General features: G+C 36.9%; 1 protein-coding gene across 3 annotated transcripts; it reads right to left on the bottom strand.

Moving 5' to 3' along the window:
* Positions 1-513: 513 nt before the first annotated feature.
* On the bottom strand, positions 514-26,994 carry FAM204A (family with sequence similarity 204 member A). 3 transcript variants are annotated; one of them, XM_074959263.1, is made up of 8 exons: positions 26,937-26,974; positions 24,511-24,779; positions 23,402-23,492; positions 22,733-22,769; positions 22,015-22,114; positions 19,129-19,218; positions 3,620-3,726; positions 514-3,278 (listed from the first exon to the last, which is right to left on the bottom strand). In XM_074959263.1, exons 2-8 carry the CDS (start codon positions 24,769-24,771, stop codon positions 3,227-3,229), a joined length of 738 nt encoding a protein of 245 aa, XP_074815364.1. In that variant the 5' UTR covers positions 24,772-24,779; positions 26,937-26,974; the 3' UTR covers positions 514-3,226. The 3 variants fall into 3 exon arrangements, with proteins under 3 accessions (XP_074815364.1, XP_074815362.1, XP_074815363.1); XM_074959261.1 differs by having other exon boundaries at positions 515-3,278; positions 26,924-26,994; XM_074959262.1 differs by lacking the exon at positions 26,937-26,974 and adding an exon at positions 26,792-26,925 and having other exon boundaries at positions 515-3,278.

Here is a 26,994-nt window from a genome sequence, read left to right as displayed (position 1 = left end):
AAATCTTTAACATCTTTTTGAACAGAGTTTAATTCTGCTAATTTACAGACACTAATAAGCGAAGGCTTTAGGAACACCAAAATACTTAAAATGTGATTTTTAATTCATCACACGAGTAAGTTAAAGGAAATGTTCTGCATACTTCCTAAATAATTAATTACATTATTAATGGTCTAAAATAAAACTAATTAGTTATTTTAAAAGTGAAAAATATTACATGCAGAGAGCACTGTTGAGATGAATATAAAACAGTGATTTCTCAAACACAAAAACCCCCCTTACCTTTTATTTTTTGACTATTATATTTTCAGATCAAATAAGAGTACTGCTCCTTCTGGTGTGATGCACATATATCAACCATTTATTAACTAGATCAGTTACTATTAAGTGGACGTTTACACCATTTCTTTTTCAGACAGAGGTAATTTTATTAAAGTACCAAAAATTGTAACACATTAATCTGTTTTCAGGGCACAGAATAATTAGCATCATTTGGCTTTTTCAGTGTATAGCACATAAAAAGGCCATCTTTTTCCTAACATTTATTTACCATCTGTTTAAAAAAATAAACAAGCTGTCAAGGTTCCTTCCCCTCTGAACTCTAGGGTACAGACGTGGGGACCTGCATGAAAAAACCCCTAAGCTTATTTTTACCAGCTTAGGTTAAAACTTACCCAAGGTACAAACTATTTTACCTTTTGTCCCTGGACTTTATTGCTGCCACCACCAAGCATCTAACAAAATATAACCGGGAAAGAGCCCGAAACGTCTTTCCCCACAAAATCCCCCCAAGCCCTACACCCCCTTTCCTGGGGAAGGCTTGATAAAAATCCTCACCAATTTGCATAGGTAAACACAGACCCAAACCCTTGGATCTTAAGAACAAGGAAAAAGCAATCAGGTTCTTAAAGGAAGAATTTTAATAGAAGAAAAAGTAAAAGAATCACCTCTGTAAAATCAGGATGGTAAATACCTTACAGGGTAATCAGATTCAAAACATAGAGAATCCCTCTAGGCAAAACCTTAAGTTACAAAAAGACACAAAAACAGGAATATACATTCCATTCAGCACAACTTATTTTATCAGCCATTTAAACAAAACAGAATCTAATGCATATCTAACTAGATTGCTTTCCCCCGCTCCAGCTTTGAAAGTATCTTGTCTCCTCATTGGTCATTTTGGTCAGGTGCCAGCGAGGTTATCTTTAGCTTCTTAACCCTTTACAGGAGAAAGGGTTTTCCCTCTGGCCAGGAGGGATTTAAAGGTGGTTAGCCTTCCCATTATATTTATGACACAAGCTATACACAGTAAAAATAATTTCACTTGAATTTTCAGATAGGAATTTTTATAGAATTCTGGTACATTTGAAATTCTTCATATAGTATTTTTCTAGGTTTGCCAAGGAACCACTAAGGCATTTTCCCATTTTCATAAGCCATAGTGTCTTAAATATAATGTTATTCCATGTGCGAAAAATACAGATACATACACAAACTATACATTATGTGTTTGTAAATTTAATGCATATATAAAATAAATAATATGAGGACTACATACCACTTGCTTCCTTTCCCCACGCCAATGGCTCTTCCAAAAAAAGCTACAGGTATTTAAAATACAGTTTGAATTTTATGATGTTCTGTTTCAGAATCCTGTTTACCCACTGGTTTACAGTCTTGGCAGTTGTCTTTAACTCTGTCATCATAACTAATTACAGCTAACTCTATGATTACAATATTGCAAACTCTCATCTTTATGAAAAGTACAATGTTCTGCTAGGGGAAAAAAAGAAAAAAAAAAAAAGATATATCCCACATCCCGAGGGTTACCAACAAACGCCCTATTCCTTAGGTCTTACAATTGGTGCCGTAAACCTTCAAAGTACTACTCTTTGGCAAGTTGTTTTAGCCTGAAGTGCTTAAATAGTAAATCACCATTATGTTAATACCAAACCTTTGGCCTGAAACATATTAATCTTGTTTAACAACAACTGACGTTTACATTCCCAATTCATTTCAGGCATTTTGGTGACTAAACATATAGGCAAAAACTTCAGGGAAAAAAGTTATTGCTAGTCTTGAATGTGTCCTTACTTTTCACTGTGAATGATTTTAGAAAAACATTATTAACAATTCTTGTTACTTACAACATAAGCATTCAAAGCATAATTCTTTTATAAAACATCTGGCACCGAATACAGTTTGCATTTGATATTCAAGTGTAAGCTGATCAACTCCACAACATAACAGATTTTAGATATTTTCAAAATTCATATTTCTACATTTTGTCCCATTGACAAGATAGGGATTTTAAAACTTGAACACATGTGAAGTAAGTGGGGAAGGATAAACTGGAAGGGTCTTCAAGATGCTGGTTCCAGGACATGGGGCATACTAGATCCACCCAATGAATCTAAGCATTGCGCTTCATGGACTCTCAGACTAAAATTTTCTGTTGCGATTCATCTAACCACATAAATAAATAATACAAAGATAAGATTCTTTTAGTAGTATAGAGAATAGCTTAATTTAAAATTATTTTCATACTTAATACTACTAAATAAAAGGAGCATTGGGTAACGTCACAAAAGTCAATATTCTGGTATTCTTCAGGCATTTCATGATATACCTTCAACTCAACCAACTGATCTCTTGTGTCCAAATGATTCAAAGAGCAGCCTCAAAACAATACTGTGATAAGATCTGTACTACTTAGTAGATCAGATGTATAATTGATAAGATACTGATTTTTTTTAAACGAAGAACCTGTCCCTTTACCCACACCCATGTATCACTGACATGAATATTTTATCGTTATAAAAGCCGTGGCCACCTAACAGAACCTTACTGCACTGAAAATTTGGGTCCAGATTTATGGGAATCTTGACCAGGCTCCACAATTCTTCAGAACTGAGATGTGTTATACAGAATTTTGTCCATCTGGAGAATGAGTGGAATGTTAAGTTTCTGTGTGCATTAAAAATAATCACATCTCTATTCTCACTACAATTTTAACAGGAATTTGAAACAAGATATAGAAATCTAAGAGCATTACGGGAAATAAGTAAACAAACAGTTTTTGCTTAGTTTTTTTAAACTACTATTAACCTTGCTTAGTTGTTCAAGATTTAGTTATGCAAGCATAAAAGAGGCAGCACATAACTGTATTAAACCCACAATAATTATATTTTAAACAGCTTTACTTTCAGATGAGATCAAGACAGAACTACATGTATCCCATGTTGCTTTTTGTTTCCCATCTTTTCTTTGCTTCAAATCTGAAATGAAGCACAAAAACATGTTAGGTTCCACTACAGTGATATTTGGGAGTTTTCAAGAGAAAACATTTAACTTCAGTGAAAAAAAAATCAGAATTTGGTTTTTAGTAACCTACTAATTACAAAAAGGCAATATAAACATTAGAATAAGTTATCAGTTGTGGTACCAACTATATATTTAGTCTCATTCACTATTCAGGAAAAAAAAATCAGGTCAAACTAAACAAACAAGGATCAGCACAAGTCTATTTGAAGTAAGGAAACATTTAACTGAGATTCTATTGAATCCATTTAAAGCCAACAAAACCACAAATACTGAATATTGTACTCAAATGACGCACCCCCAGGCAAGCTTCTTTTTCTTTCGAGCTTCTTGGGAAGCCTCCGTATCTTGCTTGGCTTTTACAAAGTTGCGACAAGCAACAGCTTTAGCAATTTTCACGCCGAACTAAGAAGAGGTGAGAAGGAACAGAAAGAAAAGTCAACAGAAGCAAATGGTTTACATCAAACATGAGGCCTATCAATGAGTTATTTAGTTTGATACTCTTTCCTATGGGCTAACATGAGTTACGATATCTTTTGAAAAATCAGATGGACCGATGTACGGATAGGACTGAACAGGACCAGGTTTTCTATGGGAGAGACAGATGATCCATTTTACCCTGTGTGCTTTGGTCCAAAATAACAGCTAGAACTGAAGGAGCAATGATTCTGATCTGTTCCCACCTCCACACCTCATCAGCCAGAAAGATGGCAGTGTTAAGAATGATGGGCAAGAACAGTAGAAGTCCTCAAGGCTCTGAGTAATCCCACCCATCCAACGGATGGTATACCTGTACATTCAAAAAATTAACATTTCCTCACATACAGTACCTTTCACATATGGAATTTAAAGCACTTTAGAACTGGTGCAGGCTAGATTTTAATTGGCTAATCTCAATAACATGAGACAAGTGCAAGAGGAAAGATCTTATGTGTTGGGCATTAGTAGAGCATCAGCTACCCTCTTTGGTCTAGTTTTTTGTCTAATACATCATGTTAAAGAATGAAAATTATTTATATAATCACATGAACTAAGATGACAAGAAAGTTTTACATGTGTAAAGTTTGTAGCCAACCAACCTATACAGTTTTTTTAAAGTAATAAAAACTTGGCATGTTAGCCATTGCTTTGAGTGTTTCAGTATTCAGTGTATATTTCAAACTAAGGGCCAAATTCAGTAGTGATGGAAGTACCAGAAACATGTTAGATATATAAGTTGATCAGGAGAGAATAACTGACAACACTGTAATATGCACAAGTTTGGTATCCTACTATAAATGTGTCCAATTTCCAGTGACTCAATGGGAATTATTTCCACTAATCCTAGGGATGAATTTGGCTCAAGTGGTGTTTAGGATGGTGCAGGTGAAAGAGAAAGAAAGGAGCTGCTTTATTTTACAACTTGAGCTGGTCACAGAATGACAACTGCATTTCATGATAATCTGAGGTTTCAAAATGTGTTGTTTTTTTTACTCACTGGAACAAAATCTTTTGAACATTTTGCAAAATGGAACTGTGTTGAATCATCGGCTTTTGGATCAAGAAAATCAGGTATTTGGTTCATGTGTCTCCCTCTCTTGCCTACTGTGAACCTCAGAAGCCTCACTGTTTAACTTGATAAAACATTTTTTTCATCAAAAAGTGCTGTTTGAAAATGTTCTGACCAACTCTACTTTCATCTTGTTAGTTGCTTTCGTGACATACTCTGAGTCAGTAAAGACAAAAGAAAATTTCTTTCCGTGAACATATTGTGGTGTGCAGATCACGATTTTCAGAACGCATAGTATTATAGAAATCAACTTCAGAAACAGTTAGAGTGTGTAATTTGATCTTCAATAGATTTATCAGAACCAAACAATGTATTCCCATAACCCCTCAAGCTGATCTTCTCAGGTAAGTAGTGTCAGGCCTTACCAATATCAAGTAGAAGACCTCCAGGGAAAACCCAGCATGCTGCAGGAAGTAGTAGTGATATGTCTCAGTAATCCCCTTTTTAGAACATTACTGAACCAGTGCTCCAGCTTGGCTCTAACTCTTGACCATGTGTGGAGATTAAAAACTTCCATAGCACTTTTTGCAGGAAGGGAGGTAGTGAGGATATTACCAGCGTCCTGGCCAAAATATTAATTTAGAAAATTGTATTGTATCTGCCTACAGATCCAATTGTTGAAGTGTTCTTCACTTCCATCCTAAACTATCTAGAGCTACTACACACTGTTAAATGGTTGCCATATTCTACTGAGAAGTTGACTGAAATAATGTATTTAGAGATCATTTGCAATAGGTTAAAATGATCTTCATATTATCAGACTCTAGATTATCATTGTTTAGGTAATAAACATGCATGTTATTCAAATAAGCTTTTGACAGGATGTAAATTGGATGCCATTTTATTTATGTATTTACAAACTTTTTCACCCAAGGGGAACTGAACTGATACCATGGTATATGTCAGAGAAAAGACCAGATGGAACAATGCCACACAACAATTTTGAAATTGCCAATTTCAAAGATTTCCATTACTGAACATTACTAACTTTCTGCTCATTTTAATTGAATTTTGTGATATCTGTGCATGATGTTAAATACTGCCAGCAAAAATATAATGTCTTGAAAGAATTTCTTCTCAAAATTACTCCTATTCTTCCTGACAACCAGAAAACTCATTTGGCCAAGGCTGGTAGAACACGTTAGAACAAGTTGCTGCTTCTTGCAGCAATAACTCACTCAAGGCGTTATTCAAAGCCTGAAGTCAATGAGCATCTTTCCAGTTGAAGACTGCCTTACGCAACCCAGACTGCAAACAAAAGAATCCAAAAAAATACCAAGGTGCAAGGCCGAGGTAACAGAACAAGGGTCTCAGACTACTGAAAACATGACTGGAAATTGCATTCGTCATGGCAACACATATAGAGATCAGGTGAAAGAGAAAGAAAGGAGCTGCTTTATTTTACAACTTGAGCTGGTCAAAGAATGACAACTGCATTTCATGATAATTTGAGGTTTCAAAATTTGTCCCTATGCAGGTAGGGCTGCAATTTACTTCTGTGAAAACTGTACTTCTTAAGGCCATGGATCAAACCCCCAGAGTGCAGCATTTTTAATGTAATCTGAAAAGGAAGGCTGACTGTGGCATACTGATCTTGTTTCACCAGTGAAATACTGGTATCTGTATGTTATAAAGACTTCATACAAAACACTAACAGCTAAGCAGCTGGTGAGTTGAATCTATTGCCTATTACTCAAGACATGTTTCTTTTATTTTTATCTTGTTTCCCACTCTCGCACCCACCCCGTTTCTCTGTTCCAATCACCCACCTGTTGTGTCTTCTCCTTAACCTAAATGGTGAGCTCTTTGAGGCAGGGACAGCCTGGTTATTTGTTTGTACAATGGGGTTCTTGATAATTGATTGAAGCCCTAGGCATTTCTATTATGGTTTTCAAGGTCAGGCTTGACAAAGCCCTGGCTGGGATGATTTAGTTGGGGATCGGTCCTGCTTTGAGCAGGGGGTTGGACTAGATGACCTCCTGAGGTCCCTTCCAACCCTAATATTCTATGATTCTACAAATAATAAATAGCTAAAACGTGAGCATTGATTATTACATTAATTCCTTAAAAAGGCTAAAGCTAAACATTTCTCTAATCTATCTTTTGTACCTTTTATGGGTCACAAATATGTCCTTAAGGAGTCCTCCTGATGCACCAAATCAATCATTTGATCAGCCAATATTTCTAAGTTTTACATCATTAGCCAAATAATGATGTTTTGATTATTAACAAAAATTAACATAATCCAGTAATTCAATAGACTGACATCTAAACTATAAAAACTGAAGTTAGTCACAAAGCATATCACATGAAAACTAAATAAGCAGACCGTCCTGCCTGAGCTCCTGGCCCAGGAGGCTGTCCGCTGTCCCCCTTCCCCTTCCCCCCCACCCCACAGCCATGCCGCCACGTGGCACAACGCTCTGGGCGGCGGGGCTGCAGAGCCCGGCCTGACCCAGTGCTCTGTGCTGCGTGGCACAGCTGCCTGTGCCTGGTGCAGCCGCGCTGCCAGCCACCGGTGCTCCAGGCAGCGCAGTAAGGGAGCAGGAAGCGGGGTGTGTGTGTTTTGGATAGAGGGCAGGGGAGTTCAGGGGGTGATCAGGGTCGTGGATAGGGGTCAGGGAGTTCAGAACACGCGTGGAACGGGGGTTGAATAGGGGCAGGGGTCCTGGGAGGGTGGCAGTCAGGAAGGAGAGGAGGGGTTGGATGGGGCAGCGGGAAGCGGTCAGGGGACAGGGAGTAGGGGGGGTGGATGGGGCAGGGGTCCCGGAGGGGGCTGAATGGAGTGTGGGGGGGGAATTGGGGGCAGTTAGGGGCAAGGGGTCCAGGGGCGGTCAGGGAGAAAGGGTGGTTGGATGGGGCAGGGGTCCCGGGGGGGCAGTCAGGAAGGGGGGGGGGTTGGATGGGGGCGGCGGGGGGCAGTTAGGGGCGGGGGGTCCGGGGACTGAGAGCAGGGGGTGGCGGATGGAGCAGGGGTCCCTGGGGGGTTGGATGGGAGTGGGGGCCCGGTCATTCCTGGCTGTTTGGGGAGGCACAGCCTCCCCTAACTGGCCCTCCATACAATTTCAGAAACCCAATGTGGCCCTCAGGCCAAAAAGTTTGCCCGCTCCTGAACTAAAGTATAACATTCTGTTACTGACATGCAGCCTTTTAATATTTAAGTGTATTTACAAGCATTATATTTTTTGCTATAAAAATTAAATTCCTTAAAATCCCAGCAACATTTAGAAATAATCCAGATTTAACGAATTACAAATTCCTGAAGTTACAGTAAAACTTAAAGGAATACAGTAGATTTTAATGCACTAAATGAGTATTTATGTGACAAAGCACAATAATTTTATTAACTTAATCAATAGAGCAATCAGAGGACTAAGTGGACAATGAATTCACAGCATTCATATGTCATTTTTTGATGGAATTTTACATCCTGGTACAATGGATTAACTAATAGTTATTCCTTAAGTATATATTTGAAATATATTCTCGCAGGCCTATTTAACATCAATATACACACAATCTTACATAACTGATATCTATAAATGTACCGAAAAATATTTTAGTCTGTTTCTGTGAAGGCGGAATGAATACTTCCATCTTTGAAAGTATGGAAATAAAATGGGATAATAAGATCCTCTGTAGTATATGTGGAAAGAAGGGGAAATAAATGTTCTGCAGTATTAATGCTATCACTTTAGGGCTACATAAAACCTAGTCTGCAAAAAAACAAATATGTTGTGTTTAAACATACACAAACATTCTATTCCAACTAAGCATCTTCTGCACCCATCCACACCCAGACATACATCTTCACTTCCCCTTCCAGAAGAAATCCTTAAAAGCTTGGTCAATGGATTTTACATTTAAAGGGGCGGGGGGGGGGGGGGGGAGAGCACATTTCGGGTCATCAGATAACTCAACAAAATACAGTGTTGTAAGAAGTAAGAAAACATGAATAAAAATATATACAACAATTTCTTGTGTAGCCAAAGTATCAGCATTTTCCATATAGAACATCCAATATTTTGCTGCATTTTAATTAAGGTGTCTAAACATTATCACAAAGAACTGCAAATTGGTCAGAGCACGCAGTAAGGAAAATTAAGCTCTAAAGGCTTTTTATCACCATATTTCAGGAACCAAGGGTGTAAAATGTTCTAATTTGGGATATATTAAAAGCCATAAAAGGTCTTTCAAAAAGATTAATGGTACTTTGCTTGGATTTAAGATAAGGGCTTTAGCTGGTTGGAAAAGCAGGGCCCTGGCTAGACCCTTGAGGCATTCATCTTTACAGCCACTTGGAAGATTTGTAAAAGCGTCTGCATAACCTCAAGCAAACGCACTGCGACATTTTTTTTAAATTCCTTTCAATTTTACAGGTTTAAAGTGTGTAAATCATGTTGGGTAGTAAAGCAGCTATAATGGCTCATCCTTGTAACACAGTATAGATTTTTTTGAGACAAACTTTTTAATCAACTCAGTTTCCATGAGGCAAAATCTTTCCATATTAAAGTTCACCGTTAATCATTTCAGATATCTTACTCTGTCAGCTTAATGTAGCATACATGCAAACTTCTTATCTATCATTTTTCATAACATTTTACTCATCTGAAATTGTTACCTTGTAACAAATTTCTAAAGGTTTCAGAGTAGCAGCCGTGTAAGTCTGTATTCGCAAAAAGAACAGGAGAACTTGTGGCACCTTAGAGACTAACAAATTTATTTGAGCATAAGCTTTCATGAGCTACAGCTTTCCCTCTTTTTGAATAGTTTCAAGGCACTTATTTAAAAATACCAATTATCATACTTTAACTTTGTATGGAATAACAGGTTTCTATGAAAAATATTGATGCCATTCTCTTTTGTTCTTTAATTAAATGAAAACAGATGTTTTCTGAAGTAAAGCGGAACCATTACTGGAGTACTTAAAGTGTTAAGGTCTTTAATTTTTATATCAGTTTGGTCTACAATTCCTGATTGTCTTTACTCAAGCTCAACATTAATGTCAAGCAAGTTACCTAGGAGACGAAAGAGATCAAAGAGACAAAAAACCCTCAAATGTCTGATTAATCAAGCCTGCAAACAGCTTATTTCTTTTAGCCTGCATGCAAGTATGAAAATGAGATTCTGGGAGCCGTACATTGTGCAGATTTGTTCATTCTTATCAGAACAAAGCCAGCGGCAGCTTATTTCATGGATCATTGGCACTGTCATCAGTGCTACACAGAACGGGTGACAGCTCCTCATTTTGAGGCTTGAACAAAATTAGCAAAAAGTCGGCACAAATTAGCCTCTCATCTTTTTAGTAATATGACATTATTCATTTACTTTTTACTCAATTTTTAATTTTTTTCCTTGTCAGCTATCCCTTTCTAGTGTTTCTTGCACAGCATCATAAAACACTTTTAAAACAAGCAAAGAAATGGCTGAAGTTGAAATCATATGTAAAGTTCAGGCGGCAAGACAGAAAACATTTTTATTGAGTTGCAACAGACATTTACTGTAATTTACAGAAAACTTTCCAGAAAATCTTGAGATATTTAATTTGGAATATTATTCAGCAGAGACCTTTCATTAAATGAGAAGTCATGTTTAAAATACAAACTCTCTATGATACGAGTAATGAGATAGCAGATTCAAGAACTGCTCCAGAAATGTCATATTTAGGTGTGATCTACAAAATGCTAAACCCACAGAGGCTTTTACAAAACATCTTTATTCAAACAGGTCCTGAAGCATCCTATGGTCATACCAGAGAAGCCAAACAGCCTTTTAATACAGTATTACAGTTTCTCATCAAATATGAATCTAGTTAATTCAGGCTTTGCCTTTAGCAATGATTTTCTCCTTTTATGTTATGGAATGTTATCCATTGCTGACGTATATAAAATATATAAAGCAAACAAGAATATTGAGTGGATTTTGCAGTGAAAATTGTCTCCTTTCAAGGATGTGCTCAACTTTCACTGTAAAATAGTTTGTAATATCTTTGTTGTTTTTTTATGCTGGATATTAATACTTCAAATTATATTTCGATGACACTAATGTAGCAAGGACAGAAAAATGTTCTAATATTTAAGCTCTCTTCTAGATTTAAACATTTATATGCAAGTAACTTCTTCCATTCATGAGAAAACAGCATTAAAAATTAACTATAAGCTGTTAGATGCTTTACACAGTCCCCTTATAAGAAAGGCAGTTAGAAAAAAAAACTGTAGTACTGTTTTCAGCAATTTCTTTATCTCTGTTCTTCTAAGTAAGAAAGCTTATTAACAAGCTTTGAACTTAAAATCACATTTACAATAATGTGCCATCAACAGTTTTATAAGCTAATTAGAAAAAAAAGATTAATTAATGACTGGCTGCTAATAAAATGGCAATCATGAAGAAAGAAACCAAGGGTGCTAAGCTTCAACTACCACCAATTAAGAGCTAATTACAAACAAATTATATATGTGTTTTGCTGTGGGCTTTAATTTACTAAAATGGTTTTAATTAAAAGAGAAAACATGCTGATTAATTGAACTGCAGAAAAAATCTACACTATAAACTCGGCTTTGTCTGTCTCTTTAATTAGACTTGTAACATCTGAAATCTTTTTTTAAGGTTTGTTAAAGAAAAGATATACATAATTAGAGGAGCATAAGAATGTAATTCTAGGTGATAACCCTGTCATATAGCAAAGGTTAAAGGAAAACAATCTTAATGAAGAAAGATATTTGGAAGCACCTCCACTAAACGTTCGGGGAGGGGGGGGGAAACTATCACCAAGACAAAATAAAATCTACTCTTCCTTTTTCCAGTCTTTTAATATAAATGAAGCCTAAGTTAACTGCTGTGCAATTATAGTCTTTAAATTTGTTGCAACCACTTTGGGTATCTACACATATTATAGTAAATTTTGAATAGGGTAGATAAATTTAGAAATACAACTCCATTCATAGTAGTGGTAGTAGAGTAGCCATTTCCCCATGCAATTAATTTACCCTGTGTATATCTAACAGAGGGGACGTTTGTATGACTTGGCAACCACAAGCTATATACTATTTCTTTAAAAATAGGGTCAAATTTTAAAATACAGAGATAGTTTTAGGAACCTAGCTCATATGGTCCCCAATCTAAATTATCAAGCTAGAATTTGCTTCCAAATGAGGACAATTTCATCAACAATTATTAGCAAGTGGTCAAAAAATGATGTAACAGCATCAGAGTCGATAGAAAGCTCAACAGAGTAGCTCTGTTGGGAGATGAGAATGGTATCCCAATGACTGGTTAATTAATTTGATTATAAAGCATATATTTCATTTAAGCTTTATTACAATAATGCAGAGTTTACTTGTAAATTAGAGCTTTTGAAAATTCTCACCAAAATGCCAGAAACCTCTAAGCTAAACACATAGGAATAGTGCTGTCAAAACAGGTTATTTAAAGACTGACAACTGCTTCAGTAATGTAGTACTCTAAATTACATAATATTTTTAAGGTTTCTTTTGACAGGTAAATCTAATGTGGTCAAGATAATTTTATTGTGTTCAAGTTACTGCCCTCAGGCTAACGCACTCTTAGACAATGTGGCACCTATGCAGCAATAATAGCTACACAATAATCACAAGTGAAATGAAAAGTTTGAATTTTAGCCAGAATAATTCTCAGGACTATTAGAGCCATACAGAAATCTGCATTCTGTTTCCAGAGACAGAACAAAACATTCGAGCATGACAGCATTAAAGAAAAATACGGTTCACTCGAAGAACAATGTAAAGTATTTTCAGGGTGAAGTATTGAAAAGATCTCTTTTCAGGTCACGCAAAATCAATTTTAGAACAAGTTTACAAAGAATTAAATAGCCACAGCCTTACATTTATATTCACATCTCAACATATGTAAGCATGTAAAGGAAATGTGAACATCTTTAACAGATTATGTAGTTTACACTGATGTGATATTACTAAGTAATTTGAGTCATAACTCTTACATAGAATGTACATTTACTGTTATGCAGAGTCAATATAGTGTTCTAAGTTCTCAATATTAACTTATTTAAAGGAGTGCCTAAAAAGTCCAACAAGTACAGTAAGTGAACCATTCACACTGCAATTTAAGGTAATAGCCTATGTTACAATGAAGTCTACTTCATTAAAAAAATGTCTATTGATTAGAAGGATTCTCAGTCATATTAGGTACGTGTTCAAAGCTTGCTACCAAAGCAAGCATGGTTAGCATATTGGATATACCACCACCAGACAACACGGTTTACGAAATCCAGGGCATCTCACTACAAACACTGCAAAGCTGACCATGCTAACTTCATTCTTTCAACAATATCCATTCTAAAAAAGATTCAAGGCTCCTTGGATAACTCCTATATAAATATTCAATACTTTTCTTGATAACTCTCAGGTTAAACAAGTTATCATTAAATACATGATGTTGCAACCATGGCCTTAGGTACTCATTTCTACATTCAAGCAGCAGAGCTTTAAAACATGGAGCACTTTGCTAATGCTTAGGGTCTTAGATTAGGATATGATAAAGATAGCACTTGGATTGCAATAAAATACACTTTAACTGTGAATATTTATACTGTGCAAATTGTAAGAAAATTAAAACAATCCATTCTTAACATAGTAATTAAAGTAAATTTCTTGGAAGATGCATGCTTTGAAATGTTTTCCAGTACTATACAGAGTGTTTAAAAACCCTAGATAAACTTTGTGTGCTTTTTTAGATTTAGAAGTATATAACCCACACAGATGAGGTTGAGCCTCTGCAGTAGTATATTCTATGACGTATACTCTCTCAGAATGAAATTAATTCAGTAGTGGAGTACCTGCCCAAGAAGCACTGAACCACTAGAGCGCCATGGTGATCAAAATAATCAGAAAGAGGACTTGCTGAATGCAGGGCCCATGGATTCTACACTTACAGATATCCACTAGCCCCCAAACTCTCAAAGTATGTGCAAAGGAACTGCCATCACTATTCCAGCCTATAAAGTGGCAAAATGACCATAAAGTTAGTGTGTTCATTACTCCAAACCATACAGAGATTCTACAGTTTCTTTGTAGAAATCTTTGTGCTGGGATTGGGTGAATTTCACCAGCCACATATATACTACATTTCTGTTAATAATGAATTTCATCTAGCTGCATCAAGGGAGGTTATACATGTAGTCCACAATCTTACAATCAGATCCATGCATAGTCACTTGTGAGTGAACATCAGTGGGTCTGTCTGTGAGGAGATGCATGTGTTTCTGTGCACACCAACTGCAGAATTGGAGTTAATGTGTTCACTTCCATACTTCTTCCCCACACACTTTAAAAAAATAGTTTATATTATTTTTAATCAATAAGAGTTAGACATACCATTTTTACTTTCTCTTGCTTATTTTCCTAGCACATGCACTAGCGTTCCAATTTCCAAGCTCAGAACACCTTACCTTAGCATGATTCACTCTACAATTGCCACAATACACATGCTAATTTTGATGTAGAAAAATCTTGTCATGCACACTGTAGAACTACAAAAAGCTTACTAAAATAAAATAATTTTTGATATTTTAAACAAGTCTACATTTTAGCACTGAAAATTAGAATGTATAAGGTCCATGCTTGGAAAAGATCTGAATCTGTTTTGACTTACAGTAACAGAGACACCCTGGAGAATTTTTGCCCCATGATGAAAGCAATCAGATTGTATTTGTTCCACATTCATTCAATTGCTAGCCCACAACAATCCAGTAACCAGGCTTAAGAGCACAAAGAAAATTGTGTGCACAGTGCTATGAAAAATCTCTCTTGAAACAGCAATCCATCCCTTGACAGGTGTATTTTCATCAAAGAAATATAGACAAAATACAGCTTCCAAACTTACTCCTTATACTACAACATGACAATGCGTGCCCCCAAATACCCTGAAACAAGTGTTACATGGCAAAAAAAAAAAAAAAAAACACCTTTGGGTTTCAGGGATGTGAATTTCAGTGATCTACCCAGCCAGTCTCCAGATTATGCACATTCTGTAAGTCATCACTCGGATTCTGAGGGAATCAGGTTTCACAAAAATCATCCCTCACTGTGTCATAATGATAGCACATCGACAGCATGATTTTGGCATTCCCTAGCTTTTTTATGGCATGTTTTCATTGCCTATTCCCAGACATCTCTTTATTTTTGGCTTCATTTTTCTAAAAACTGATGCTACCCTATCAGTTTCACAGGCTTATAAATGTTATACATCAAAAATTAGTTTCACTTATTAAAGCAGGAAACAGCTTTAAGAACTCTGGGATCTGTGCCTCAAAGCAAAGGCTTTATCAGCAGGTTCCAGTCACTGCTTCTTGAGAAAGAAAATGGTGGTGATTAAAAATCTGTACACCTGATTTCCAAAAGAACACCCACCCACTGAATACACATTCCACAGGGCTGCAAGGGGGCTGTACCCCAAATAGAATCAGCTTATTTTTGATATCCTCATACAACTCTGCTCAGGAATAATAATTCAGAGAAATAAAATGTAAAATAATGCAGTCTGTATATAAGAAACAGCAACTCAACTTGTTTTTTTGCCCACCTTCATGGGTGCCATCCCGTACACAGTCAATATCTTTCTCCGTGTTTGGCTCAAACCATTTCCTGATGCTTACAACTTTTGAAGGTGAAAAGAAAAGTAACATTAACAGCTTAACTTGTGTAGACTGAAAAAATTGGGTAGTTTTTTAGAATTAATTCACTTTCTACAAAAAAAAAGTAGCATTTCACAAAAACAAGAATTTTTTTTTTTTAAGTTCAGAATGGAATGGGAGAAGATCACATGAATGTTTGCATCAATATTTAAAAATGTGAAAGCAATTTTGTTTTATTAGTCTGTACCTGGTCTATGAGACAATGTTCTGACTCAGCTGCTCCCATAACTGCACCTTTTGTTTGGCTTTTTATGCAATCAGTTACTTACATGAATGATTTCACCAGAACAAAAGATAGGCCTTCCCCTGGCTCCCACAATTATGGAGACCCACCTTAACCTATGCAGATTCTTCTTTTAAGTCACAAAAGAAGAACCAATCTTGCAATGAGTTTTGCATGGGCAATTCCCTGTACCTGTGTAAAGTCCCTCTGAAGTTACTGGGAGACTGCCCACACGAAACGCATTGGAAAATCAGGGCCATGGTCATTTGTGTTTTCCTTCTCTCACAATGTATTATTTTTTCAGACTAACCACCTTAACCAAAATGGAATGAAGGTTGTGAACACTAACATTGTTTCAAACGTATTCTTATTTTTCGAACCTGCTAATACTTCAAAATCAAGAATCTGGAGTTAAGGTTCCACAAATAATATATAACAATAGCACCGGTAATATGCTAGGTGTTGTACAATACCATGTCTACCCAATTCAGAGAATGATCATCTTCTTTCTTGTCATTTCCCAATTTGGGGTCAGCGACTTTCATAGCCTTCTTCCAAAACTCAACATTGTATGCCAGGCTTTTATACAGATTGGTCCTCTCTGAGGTCCACTGATATCTGGCTCATGAATCTTTGGTCTCTTCCTTGGTCATCTTCCATCCACAATCACTGCAAGAGCCATCCTACTGATATAACTCTCAAGTCGCCGCTTGATATGCCCATACCAACATAGCCTAGCCTCTCTCAACTTGAGTTCAATTACACCAACCTGCATTAGGCCCCTTACAACATCATTTCATTTCCTATCATGGAATGTCCTACCATTTGACCACCTCAACATCTTCATTTCTGTGGTGGAGAGCATATTGATTTTCTTTGTTGTGGTTGGCCAAGTCTCTATTCCATACATTAAGATGGGCCCAATTCCAGTTTTACACATTTATCTTTTAACTTTATTGGCATGTTTTGGTCACACAGAACTGGGGTCGGCTCTCACCATTTGCAAGAAGCAGCTTTAGTATGATGCTGGGCATCACTCAGCAGAGCATCATCATCAGCAACATTGACCCTAGGTATTTAAATTCTTTCATACTTCTTAGCTCTCTGCCTTTATGAAGTATCCTCCTCCTTCAGTTAACATAGAGTTGGTCTTGCCAACATTCACTCTAAATCCACCCTGCTCAAAAGTACATTACCACTGTTCAAAACTGTCGTGCAGGGCCTCACAATCTTCCACACATGTCACTAAGGCATCAGCGAACAGCATGTTCCAAGATAGCTCCCTTCATATATTCTCACTTATCATATCCATGACAACCACAAACAAAAATGGGTTCAACTGACACTGATCCTAATGCTAGCCAATATTTACTGGAAATTTTCCACTGCGCCCCATTTAGTTTTGACTCAGTAGTCACTCCATATTCTGGCCTCACATAGCTCCAAACGTCTTCCAGTCATCATTTCTACGTTCAAATTTGCACATCTCAGATTACATACTGACTTCTTTAACTTTAGTGGCCCTTGCCCCATTACAACAGTTATTCAATTCAGATAATAGTATATCATAAATGGTACAAAAACTTGTAACTTTTCATATTAATTTATATTTTAAGTCAAAAAATTTGCCCAGAAATCTCAGCATGTTTTATTGATTGTTGTACTCTAATTTAGAGTAGATGAGGAAATGGTGAATTACAGGTCTGTTCTTGGAAGGAGATATATTAGGAGTGTTTTTATACTGTACTTGAAAGGAGAGGTGAGATGTTGGCATATTTCATTCTGAGCAGGTGGGTGACCTCAAAAAGGGAGATATATGGCCAATAGCAAACATTCTTGGGTTTGTAATTATACTACGTGAAGTGACGGTTTTCCAGTCACTAGTGGAAATGTAGATAGTGTATGGTAGTTACTTACATAGTACTCTCAGTGGCTGAGTAAGGCAGTATCCAGCGAATATGTAGAGGACAGGTACTGAGGCAGAGTAAGAATTTAACTAAGTTATTTATGGGACCTTAAGTACAAATTTCCTAGCCTCCAAAACTCTGCTTTTTAATGAGTAAGTAGAATGGTATACTGTACCATGTTAAATTTAACTGATTAGCAATTGCAGCTTTAATTCTATTTTTAAAAAAGTTTGGCTGGAAATTTTAAAATATTTTAAAAACATTTATGTGAAAATCTGAAGTAGATTGTGGTGTTTTCCTTCTCCATTTTTAAACTTTCAAAAACCCTTTGAATTCTAGTAACTTAGCCAACAGACCTGAAATTTTCAACCAGTGTGTGAATAGGAAGATAAACAGGAGGTAGGAGATATGTTCTAACAGGAAAATGGAAAACCTTCTAATAATAAATAGGAGGAAACATACAAACCATTTCCTCTCTTTATTTAGAGCCACATTTGACTGTTCTCCCTTCCTTGGCTTCTGAGCTGTTCTCCAATATTTTCTTTCTTCACATTTTCACCACCCTCCATCTGCCTTCATGGAAGCTGGAGCCCAGCTGCCTACGCTGGACTCCAGTGATGCACTGCTGATGCCATACACACACTTATTTGTGTGGTTTCTAATTCTAAATCCAAATTCACAAAGGCATCTAACAGGTTAACTACCCGAATTGAAAAGTTATGTCAGCATTTTACAAACCTTTTGAAGGATCAACGTTTCATAAGTTAATTCTACAAATAGCCACCCACTTGCCACAATTACTCAGACACACTAGCTACCACTGCAGATAATGTAATAAAAGATGTGAAGTTTCTGGACCAACCTAATTTTGAGATATGTTCTTAAAAACAGGAATAATTAAAATTATTCCAAAACCAAAAAACCCCTTTTCATTACATAACTATATCTCTGAGCTCTCTCATCCAGTTTGCTCGAGGATAAATTTTGTTGAGGTGGGAAAGAGAGGCAAAGTCTGAGGTACAGAGTATTAATAAAAAAGCTACTTTCCATCTGAAATTTCTTAAGAAACTGATGTGGAAGAAGGTTCAAATTTTAGGATTATTACAGAAAGTTATTTATAGTCATAACTATGAAGTTACTAATGTGGCTCCACAATAACTTGTTTGTCTGAGATCAATTCTTTTGGGGGTTATGTGTTCAGGTCTTCTTGTGATAGATATTACTTGAGCCATTGAAAATACAGATATAATTGTCCAAACAGTCCTAAAGTTACACATGTGGCTATAATAGGTCGTGGCTGAAAGAAGCCTATGTAAGCAGCAGCAAAAGGAAAAGATGCCAGGAACAATCTTTAACAGTATTTGGTTAAATTATAATGATTTATGACTAGATACACAAAGTTAAGAGTTTTAAGAGGTAGTATTTAACTAGGTCAACTTACCTCACGAGTGGCTAATCTATTACTCAGTTCCTCAGCTCTCTCAACATCCCCTTCAGTCAAAGACTTGTCTATGCTGACTTCAAGACCAGACTGGAAAAAAAAAAAAACCGGCAAACATCTTCAGGCCAAAATGAATGATGAAATAGGATTTATAGAGAGAACTCCTCATGTACATTTTAAACATCTGTTTAACAGAATTATATTTATTTCACACATCTGTAATTTCCATGTAAAACAAATCACATTTGTCTAAGCGTTGTAATGGATAGTATCATTAAGTAGTCACTGAAAGGCTGACTGAGCACAAATCATTGTATTAGCCCACCTTATGTGTAGGGTAAATACTGTAGTTAAAAAAAAATATTACATGGACTAGCTTAGACCTGTCACAAGAAAGTTTCATCTCAAGATATGGTTTGGCTTATCTATTCCATCCCTGGAGCTTTCCTAAATAAAATGTGAAGTGTATATGTCAGGTAACATGAAGAATGGCAATCATCACTGTATCTTTGCCGTTCTTAGATCTTATCTTTATCTCAAAACTGAATTCTGGCACCATGCCACTTTGCTGTACTACTAAATCCAAGTCTTCAAATAATCATGGTATGAAAGGGGGAAAAAAAAGTTTTACATTTTTAAAATTTCTGAATACAAGAAAAAAAGTGTCCTAATAACAGAGGCAAATTCTAACTTGTCTAAAGTTAATGTCTTCAAATTAAGGATGACTAATGAAAGTTTTATAAAAATACATATGTGCTCTTTAAAAAATTGTAGGTTTGTATTTGCTGAAGATTCCAATTGTAATATTTCTGAAGGAATATATGAGTGGAACTGAGGTTGTGCCAGAGTGGGAATTTTCCGTAATATTTTGTATGACTAGTGTGTGTGCCTCAGTTTCCCCTATATGCTGTATTGTTAACTAGGTGGCAGGAGAAGGTTGCTTATTCTATGCAGAGACCCAGAGATACAGGTGTGACTGACACCTAGCTGTCTAGGGCAAGGGCCGCTGGTATATGGGGAGTCCAAGATGACAATGGCCACTCCAGTTGCCAGGACATTTGGTACCTAGCAACTAACAACCACGGACTGCCCACCCCTCTACAGAACGCCAGCCATGTTTGCCAAAGGAACAAGAAAAAAGGACTGAGGAGTGGCCGGGGCTGGGTGGGGGGGCCTAAGGGGATGGAGAGGGGAGAACCTGGCCCAGTGAAAGGGGTCCTCCCAAGGACGGTTCCAGAGCATCAGATCTGTGGATCCGTGACAGATATCCACAAGCAGATTTTGTTCAAAAATTTCACCAAAAACCCCTTTTTTTTAAATCAAAAAGGAGACTTCCATTTTTTGACTGGATTTAAATATTGTTAAAGTACAATATGTCACAGCTGGTCAACTAACCTACTTTGTTTTAAAGATGTAATGGTAAATGAAAATATAACATCTGCTACTACTGAGAAATACTGTTAAGAGGATTTTTCTTTTCATTTTCATACATTGAAGATGTAAGTCAGAGAAGAACAAAAATTTAATAAAATTATAATTCAAAGTTGTGATGGCAGTCAATTCTGTTTGATGCCTTATGAAATTAATAGATATAATTAACAGTTTGCCAGCACTAACAAAAGCAATTCATCTAATCATCTCAGCTGGAGAGATTCCACATTTTACTGGCCGAGGCTCCTCCATTACCCAGGTCTAACCTGAGGAATTCAGTGCAAGCCTGTGGTTTCAGTTAGGGAGAATTATGAGCAGATGTTTGCCTAGAATTAGGACTCAGAAAACAGTGGTCAAAGTTACTTTGCTTGGGATATGTAACCTAGAAAATGTGATGTGGTTTCATAAAAATTTCTTGAATGTTGGCTAGAAACATCACTGACCAAATAATGCCATAAAGCAGTGGTTCTCAACCAGGGGTACATGTAGAGGGGTATATGCAGGTCTTCAACTCATCTAGATATTTGCCTAGTTTTACAACAGGCTACATAAAAATACAAAAGTGTCACAGCATGCTATTACTGAAAAATTACTTTCTTTATACGGTAAAAATGAGAATTATAAAATAAATCAACTGGAATATAAGTATTGTGCTTTTTCAGTGTATGGTATATAGAGAAGTATAAAGTAATTGAGTGTATGAAATTTTAGTTTGTACTGACTTCGTTAGTGCTTTTTAGGTCGGATTTTGTAGGCAAGAAAGTTTTTAAGTGAGGTGAAACTTGGGAGTACGCAAGACAAATCAGTCTCCTGAGGGGTACAACAGTCTGGAAAGATTGAGAGCCACTGCTATAAAGAACATAATTTACAAAGATAAATGAGCTTTGAAAATGAGACTACTGATGATAATCAATAATAATTAGTGCCAGAAATTGCTAAGAGAATTATTGGCCATGTTAATACATTTTAATAAGGATAAACGTCTTAATAATCCAAAAGACTACTTCAAATGAAGTATCACTTTTAGATAACTAACCCCTATACCTCCAAGACAATTCCACTGTTTTCAGTTAAAAGTATCAGCTGAAGTATTTTAAAATTAAAAGAAATTCACCGTAGCCAAATCAGATGTGTATTTCTCCCTATGTATATCAGAGAGAAGGAAAAAAAAAAAAGAGAGAGAGAGAGAGAAATGGAAGGCAATACCCAGGGTATTGTAGCAACAGAAAGTGTAGCAATTCTTCAATATAATATCTATAAATTGCATGTGATATCTAACTAGTAGATCATATTAAAAGTATTACATAGAATTCTCTCTCTAATAGAAGTATATGATTATTTACTCACCTTCAACCAACTTTCTGGCTTATTTTTATTTCAGTTATAGCTGGATTTTAGTTTTGTCATAATATATCATTGTCATCATACTTCTAAGAAACTATGAATAGCAATCACCTTTTGGGCAGCCCTGTTGCTCACAAGAGATTCAAACCTATCATTAATTCCGAAGTATTGCGTGAGTTCCTTCCATTGATCTTCATTTGAAGATTGCTGACTGAAAAACAGACAAACACAACTTTGTACTAAGCACACTCAGAATAAATTAAACTGACTATTCAATTAAAATATGAATAGCAGTTAACATTATCAGCTATGTATTTTTAAACTCTCCATTGTTTGTAATAACCTTTTATATGCCAGAAGAAAAAAAAAAAGAATGTTTTGTTCTCCCATTTGGAAAAAGTTACCCCCTACTCAACTTTCTAATGGCAACAAAATTAACAGTTCCTTTTGTTTACTTCACAATACCTGTACTTGAATCGAGTAAGGCCCCAATCCTGCAGTTACATGCAAAGTTAACTACACATACAAGTAGTGCAATTGAGGGCAAGCCGACATAGCTATGGGTTAAGTAATAATAAGTTAGGTCCCTCCTCTCCTATTTTAATTTCGACCCAAGTCAGTATTTGCTAAATCAAGAAATTTCCCCATCAAATAATTTTAGGAGTCAAATACAGCTGTTGACTGCCCGAGACTCTGACTGACTTGGAAACTGCTTACAGATATCCAAAGATAGTATGTGGCCCTAAGGTTAGTCAAATTTTGTACTCATTCTTTCTGACAATGTCCATTTACAAACACACTTCAGATAATTATATTCATTTTTTTATACCTTTCAATCACTTCTTTTTTGCTCTTTTTCAGTTTTTCTGAAAAGAAAAAATAAAGAAAGCAACTATATTTTAAAGACATTCACAAACTTCTGGTACAAATCATTAAAAGAGACTAGTTCAAGATTAATGTATATGGTATTACTGAGTAATCTTTAAGGCCTGAGGTGCCAAGAGATCCTCCCACACAGAGCTCCAATAAGTCAATGGAACCCCATTTAGGCAGACCCCGTTAGCAGGATTGATCCCATAGTGCTTACTTTCTAAAATGTTTTTAAAGCGATAGGATTATGCTCAGTAGTAAGGGTTTTCATAATAAGAACTTTATACAGTATCTGTAATAGAGAATTGTATTTAGAAAGCTAAAGCAAGAGTGAGTCATTGGATTACTAAAATATATTTTAGCTAACTGGTAATCCTGATAAATCAACATTAATTGAAGAACGTTTACAAGTTGCATTTCCTTGCAAGTACCACAAATATAAATCTATACTGTTTCCATAACATAGTCACACAACAAAAGTCTCTGGTTCACAGGCACAAAACGCTGGCATCAATGGTGCTCTCCAGCCCAGTCTTTCACTGTATTTCTTGAAAAAATACAGTTTTTTCCAACCCACTTTAGTAAATCCAAATGCATTTGGTATTAATTCTATAATTAAATGAAATACCTTTTCTGTAACGTTTTCTCTTTTTCCCCCTGTTTCCCTGATTTGTTTGGACTTTCATTTCACAGTTTTTCTTCTGAAGCTCCTGAAATTTCTACAAGAGAAGGAAAAAGCAAACTCAGAATTTTTTTAAGTCAAAAAGTGTACTGAAAACATTACCCAAAATTCTAATTCTTACTATACGAAGGTTCTTATATAGTGCAAGTTCAATTCTACTGGTAATAAGTTGCAAAAGTTACACACAACAGACTCTGATCTTCATACCACATAATATTATCTCTGATTTTCTGCCCCTACCCCTTCTTTTAGTCCCCATGATTCTTCAGAACTGCATCCCAATCTTCATTATAAGGTACGCAACTAACATGAAGCACATTAAGGGCACAACAGTGAGCATGTTCATAAAGTCCTCTGAGGTCAATTTAGATGATGGGTGAATGTTCAAGGAAGACTGGAAGCAGACCTCTTACATAACTGGCTATCTAGGCTATGGAGAAAGATGAGAGACTAGTTTTTTGCAATCCTTATTCAGAATTAGAGGCCCACTGTGAAATATCAGTGTAGACTGGTCAACTCATAAGTGTGAATTCTCCAATCTTTTCTTTCCCCATATGAAACATGTACAGATCAAAGAAAATGAATACGGTCTTGTAACCCAACTTGATACTGAATGGCAGGGTTTACAGGAAACTGAAGGACACATTTTTTGTTGACTACATCTTAAATATTCAATTGATTGGATAATATGCTAAATTACAAATCTTTAACCATTCAGAAGCCAGTTGCAAAGAAGTTCAGGTGCTCAGGCCCTGAAGTGAACAGAAAACTTCATAAGAAGGAGTGGTTGTGCTATATTATTTTTCTCCCCTGGGCTTTACCAGTCTTGAAAGAAAGCAAAAGTAAAATTTACATTAACAAAAAATCCCTCTTAGCAGCTTGTTAGGTTAACATTGGTTCCAATGGGTCATGGCAGACTACATTTTATTCAAATTGCTTTATTTTATCCTACACATCGTATGCCCCTTCACTTAAATAAAGATTAGCCATACAACATTGAACATGTATGTTAAAATTTTGTACTGGTCATTTGCAGACAAACTAATAATACCCACATTCCATATTTTTAAAGAAACTCCAGAAGGGCATTCTTGATATTCGTTTTCTCCATCTGCCACTGCTATAGGAATGGATTTACTTTCAGTGATACTCTCAGGTCTATTTGTCTGAAAATCAGAAACCTGAACTCCTTTGACATCCTCATCTACTTTATCTTCTGCGGAGCAAGATATAGGACCATCCACTGGGTCTCCATCATCAGAACTCAAGTCAACATCACTGTCATTCACACCAGGAGGCAACAGCCCACTCCACATCTTCCAGTCTAAAAAATAGAGCAAAACAGCAAAAAATCTTTGTGAAGACACACACTTCATATGAATTTACCCAGATTCTATTTTCTCTGTGGATGCAGAGAATTAGAAATAATGAAATACAGCATTACAAATATTTTAAATGCTCTTGACAAGAGGAAAAAGCAAAAAATAATCTTACTTCCATTAGATGTTTTAAGTGGTTTAGACAAGCTTATCAGAATTAATGCAGAACGTCTTAACGCTTGTAGAGAGGGCAGTTTACACAATAGTCCTTTTGCTCTCCTATAATTTTAAAACTCAGTTTTTAATATAAAGTATAGAAAAATTGTAACTCAAGATTTTTTTTAAATGCAGTAAGTCATACTGCCTGAATCTAGAGAACAATTATCAAAGGGTTGTGAAAGTGCATGAATGAGTATTTAAAAAAAACACTTGGGAGACACACATTAGGGGCTAGATGCTTTTGAAGTGTGTACAGTCAGATTTGTGTGTACCCTGGAACTGTAAGTCAAGTGTCTCCAAAAGTGCTTGTTTGGTTTTGCACACACCCTTTCGAAAATTTGGTCCTAAGTGTTTTACTGAATCATGCAACACAAAAACATAAATCACGAGTGGTACAAGACCAGATTCTATTTTGCTGCACAATTGTAAAACTTGACTATAATAGAGTTATTTTAGATTTACACTAGTATAACTTAGAGCAAAATCTGCATCAGACAATTTCAAATTTATCTTAAAACTAATTAAGTGACTTCCTCCCAACGGAGAGACTTAGTCTGAAAAAAAAATAAATAAAAGTAAAGGGGGGGAAAAAATTGTGCTTGACCATGACAGACAGGAGAAAGAAAGAAGTCACTGTTTTAGCCACCTGCTATATGATCAGAAATGGACAATTCTGACAAATGTCCACAAGGGATCAAAACCCAAAGGCAGCAAGTGCACAGGCAATCCTAGGCAGATGTTACCTACTTCTAAGATACCTATGGGTGTGGTTGACGTATTTGCTTTTTAACACAGTTTGGCAACGTTTGTACAGCTTATGTCAGCATTGAATCGGACTGAAAATATAACATTGTGCTGTTTTCTTTTGAATCTAACAATCGTATGACTTAGTAACTTTTTTACAAAGCCAAACCCCGACTTAAATAGATATTTATAGGTACAAGTTAACATGATTCCCAGCAGGAGAGTGGGGTGGGAGGAGGTATTGTTTCATGGTCTCTGTGTATATAATGTCTTCTGCAGTTTCCACAGTATGCATCCGATGAAGTGAGCTGTAGCTCACGAAAGCTTATGCTCAAATAAATTGGTTAGTCTCTAAGGTGCCACAAGTACTCCTTTTCTTTTTGCGAATACAGACTAACACGGCTGCTACTCTGAAACCAATGGTTCCCCTAGTGTCTCTCAATGAAGAGTATGATAAGCTTATTATTCTCAGCCTCACTACTTTCCATCTCCTCCTGCAACTGCTACCTGGGACAGCACCACCCAGGCCCCACTCTCAAAAGTTGTTTGGATTTGATTTACAGTCCAAATCAGGCTCACTTTGGAGGAGGTAAGTAGGAAAAGAGGGAAGACAGAGGCCTCCTTTTTTCTGGATTCATTTCAGGCAGGTTCCCCCTCCAGAAGCGAAAGAGGGCTCATGCTAGGTGGGGTTTTGGGAGAAGCATACAGGTTCAACCAGAACCTCTTGACATTTACCACGTGTCCCAGTACTTTGAGATGCAACCATGAACCTCACATCCAGGACCCGCATGAAACCCGAGCCCTGCCTTCCCCTAACCTCCTACCTAACCCGCTGTGCCCACCCAAAGACAAAGTCACCTCCACCCTTCTCCTGTCCCTTCCCCCTCCACGGCCCATTATCCCTCCTCCCCGCACTTCTTAAAACCTCCACCCTGCCGGAGAGCACAAACACCCCTTGCCCCTCCCCCCAACGATCAGCCCAGCCCCCTCTGACCGCTCCCGCCGCGCCGCCCCTCACCCAGCGGCCCCCACCCCAGCTGCCACCGCGCTGCACCTCCTGACTCCCTCCTCCGCCAGGTGCCGCCCGTGTGCAATGAACGGACGCTCCCTCCCGCCGCGAACCACCCCCCCGCGCCGGCTCCCTGCGGCCCCTCAGGCCCCGGCAGCCAGCGCGGGAGCCACTCACCGGCCGTGTTTACCTAGCCGCCATCTTGACGCTTCATTAACATCGTTCCCTGCTATTGGGCACTTTTCCCC

The sequence above is a fragment of the Natator depressus genome, chromosome 7 (assembly GCF_965152275.1).
Source record: "Natator depressus isolate rNatDep1 chromosome 7, rNatDep2.hap1, whole genome shotgun sequence".
In the NCBI taxonomy this organism is placed as follows: domain Eukaryota; kingdom Metazoa; phylum Chordata; order Testudines; family Cheloniidae; genus Natator; species Natator depressus.
Note: the sequence above shows the minus strand (reverse complement) of the source record. Positions and strands in the feature narration are given on the sequence as shown.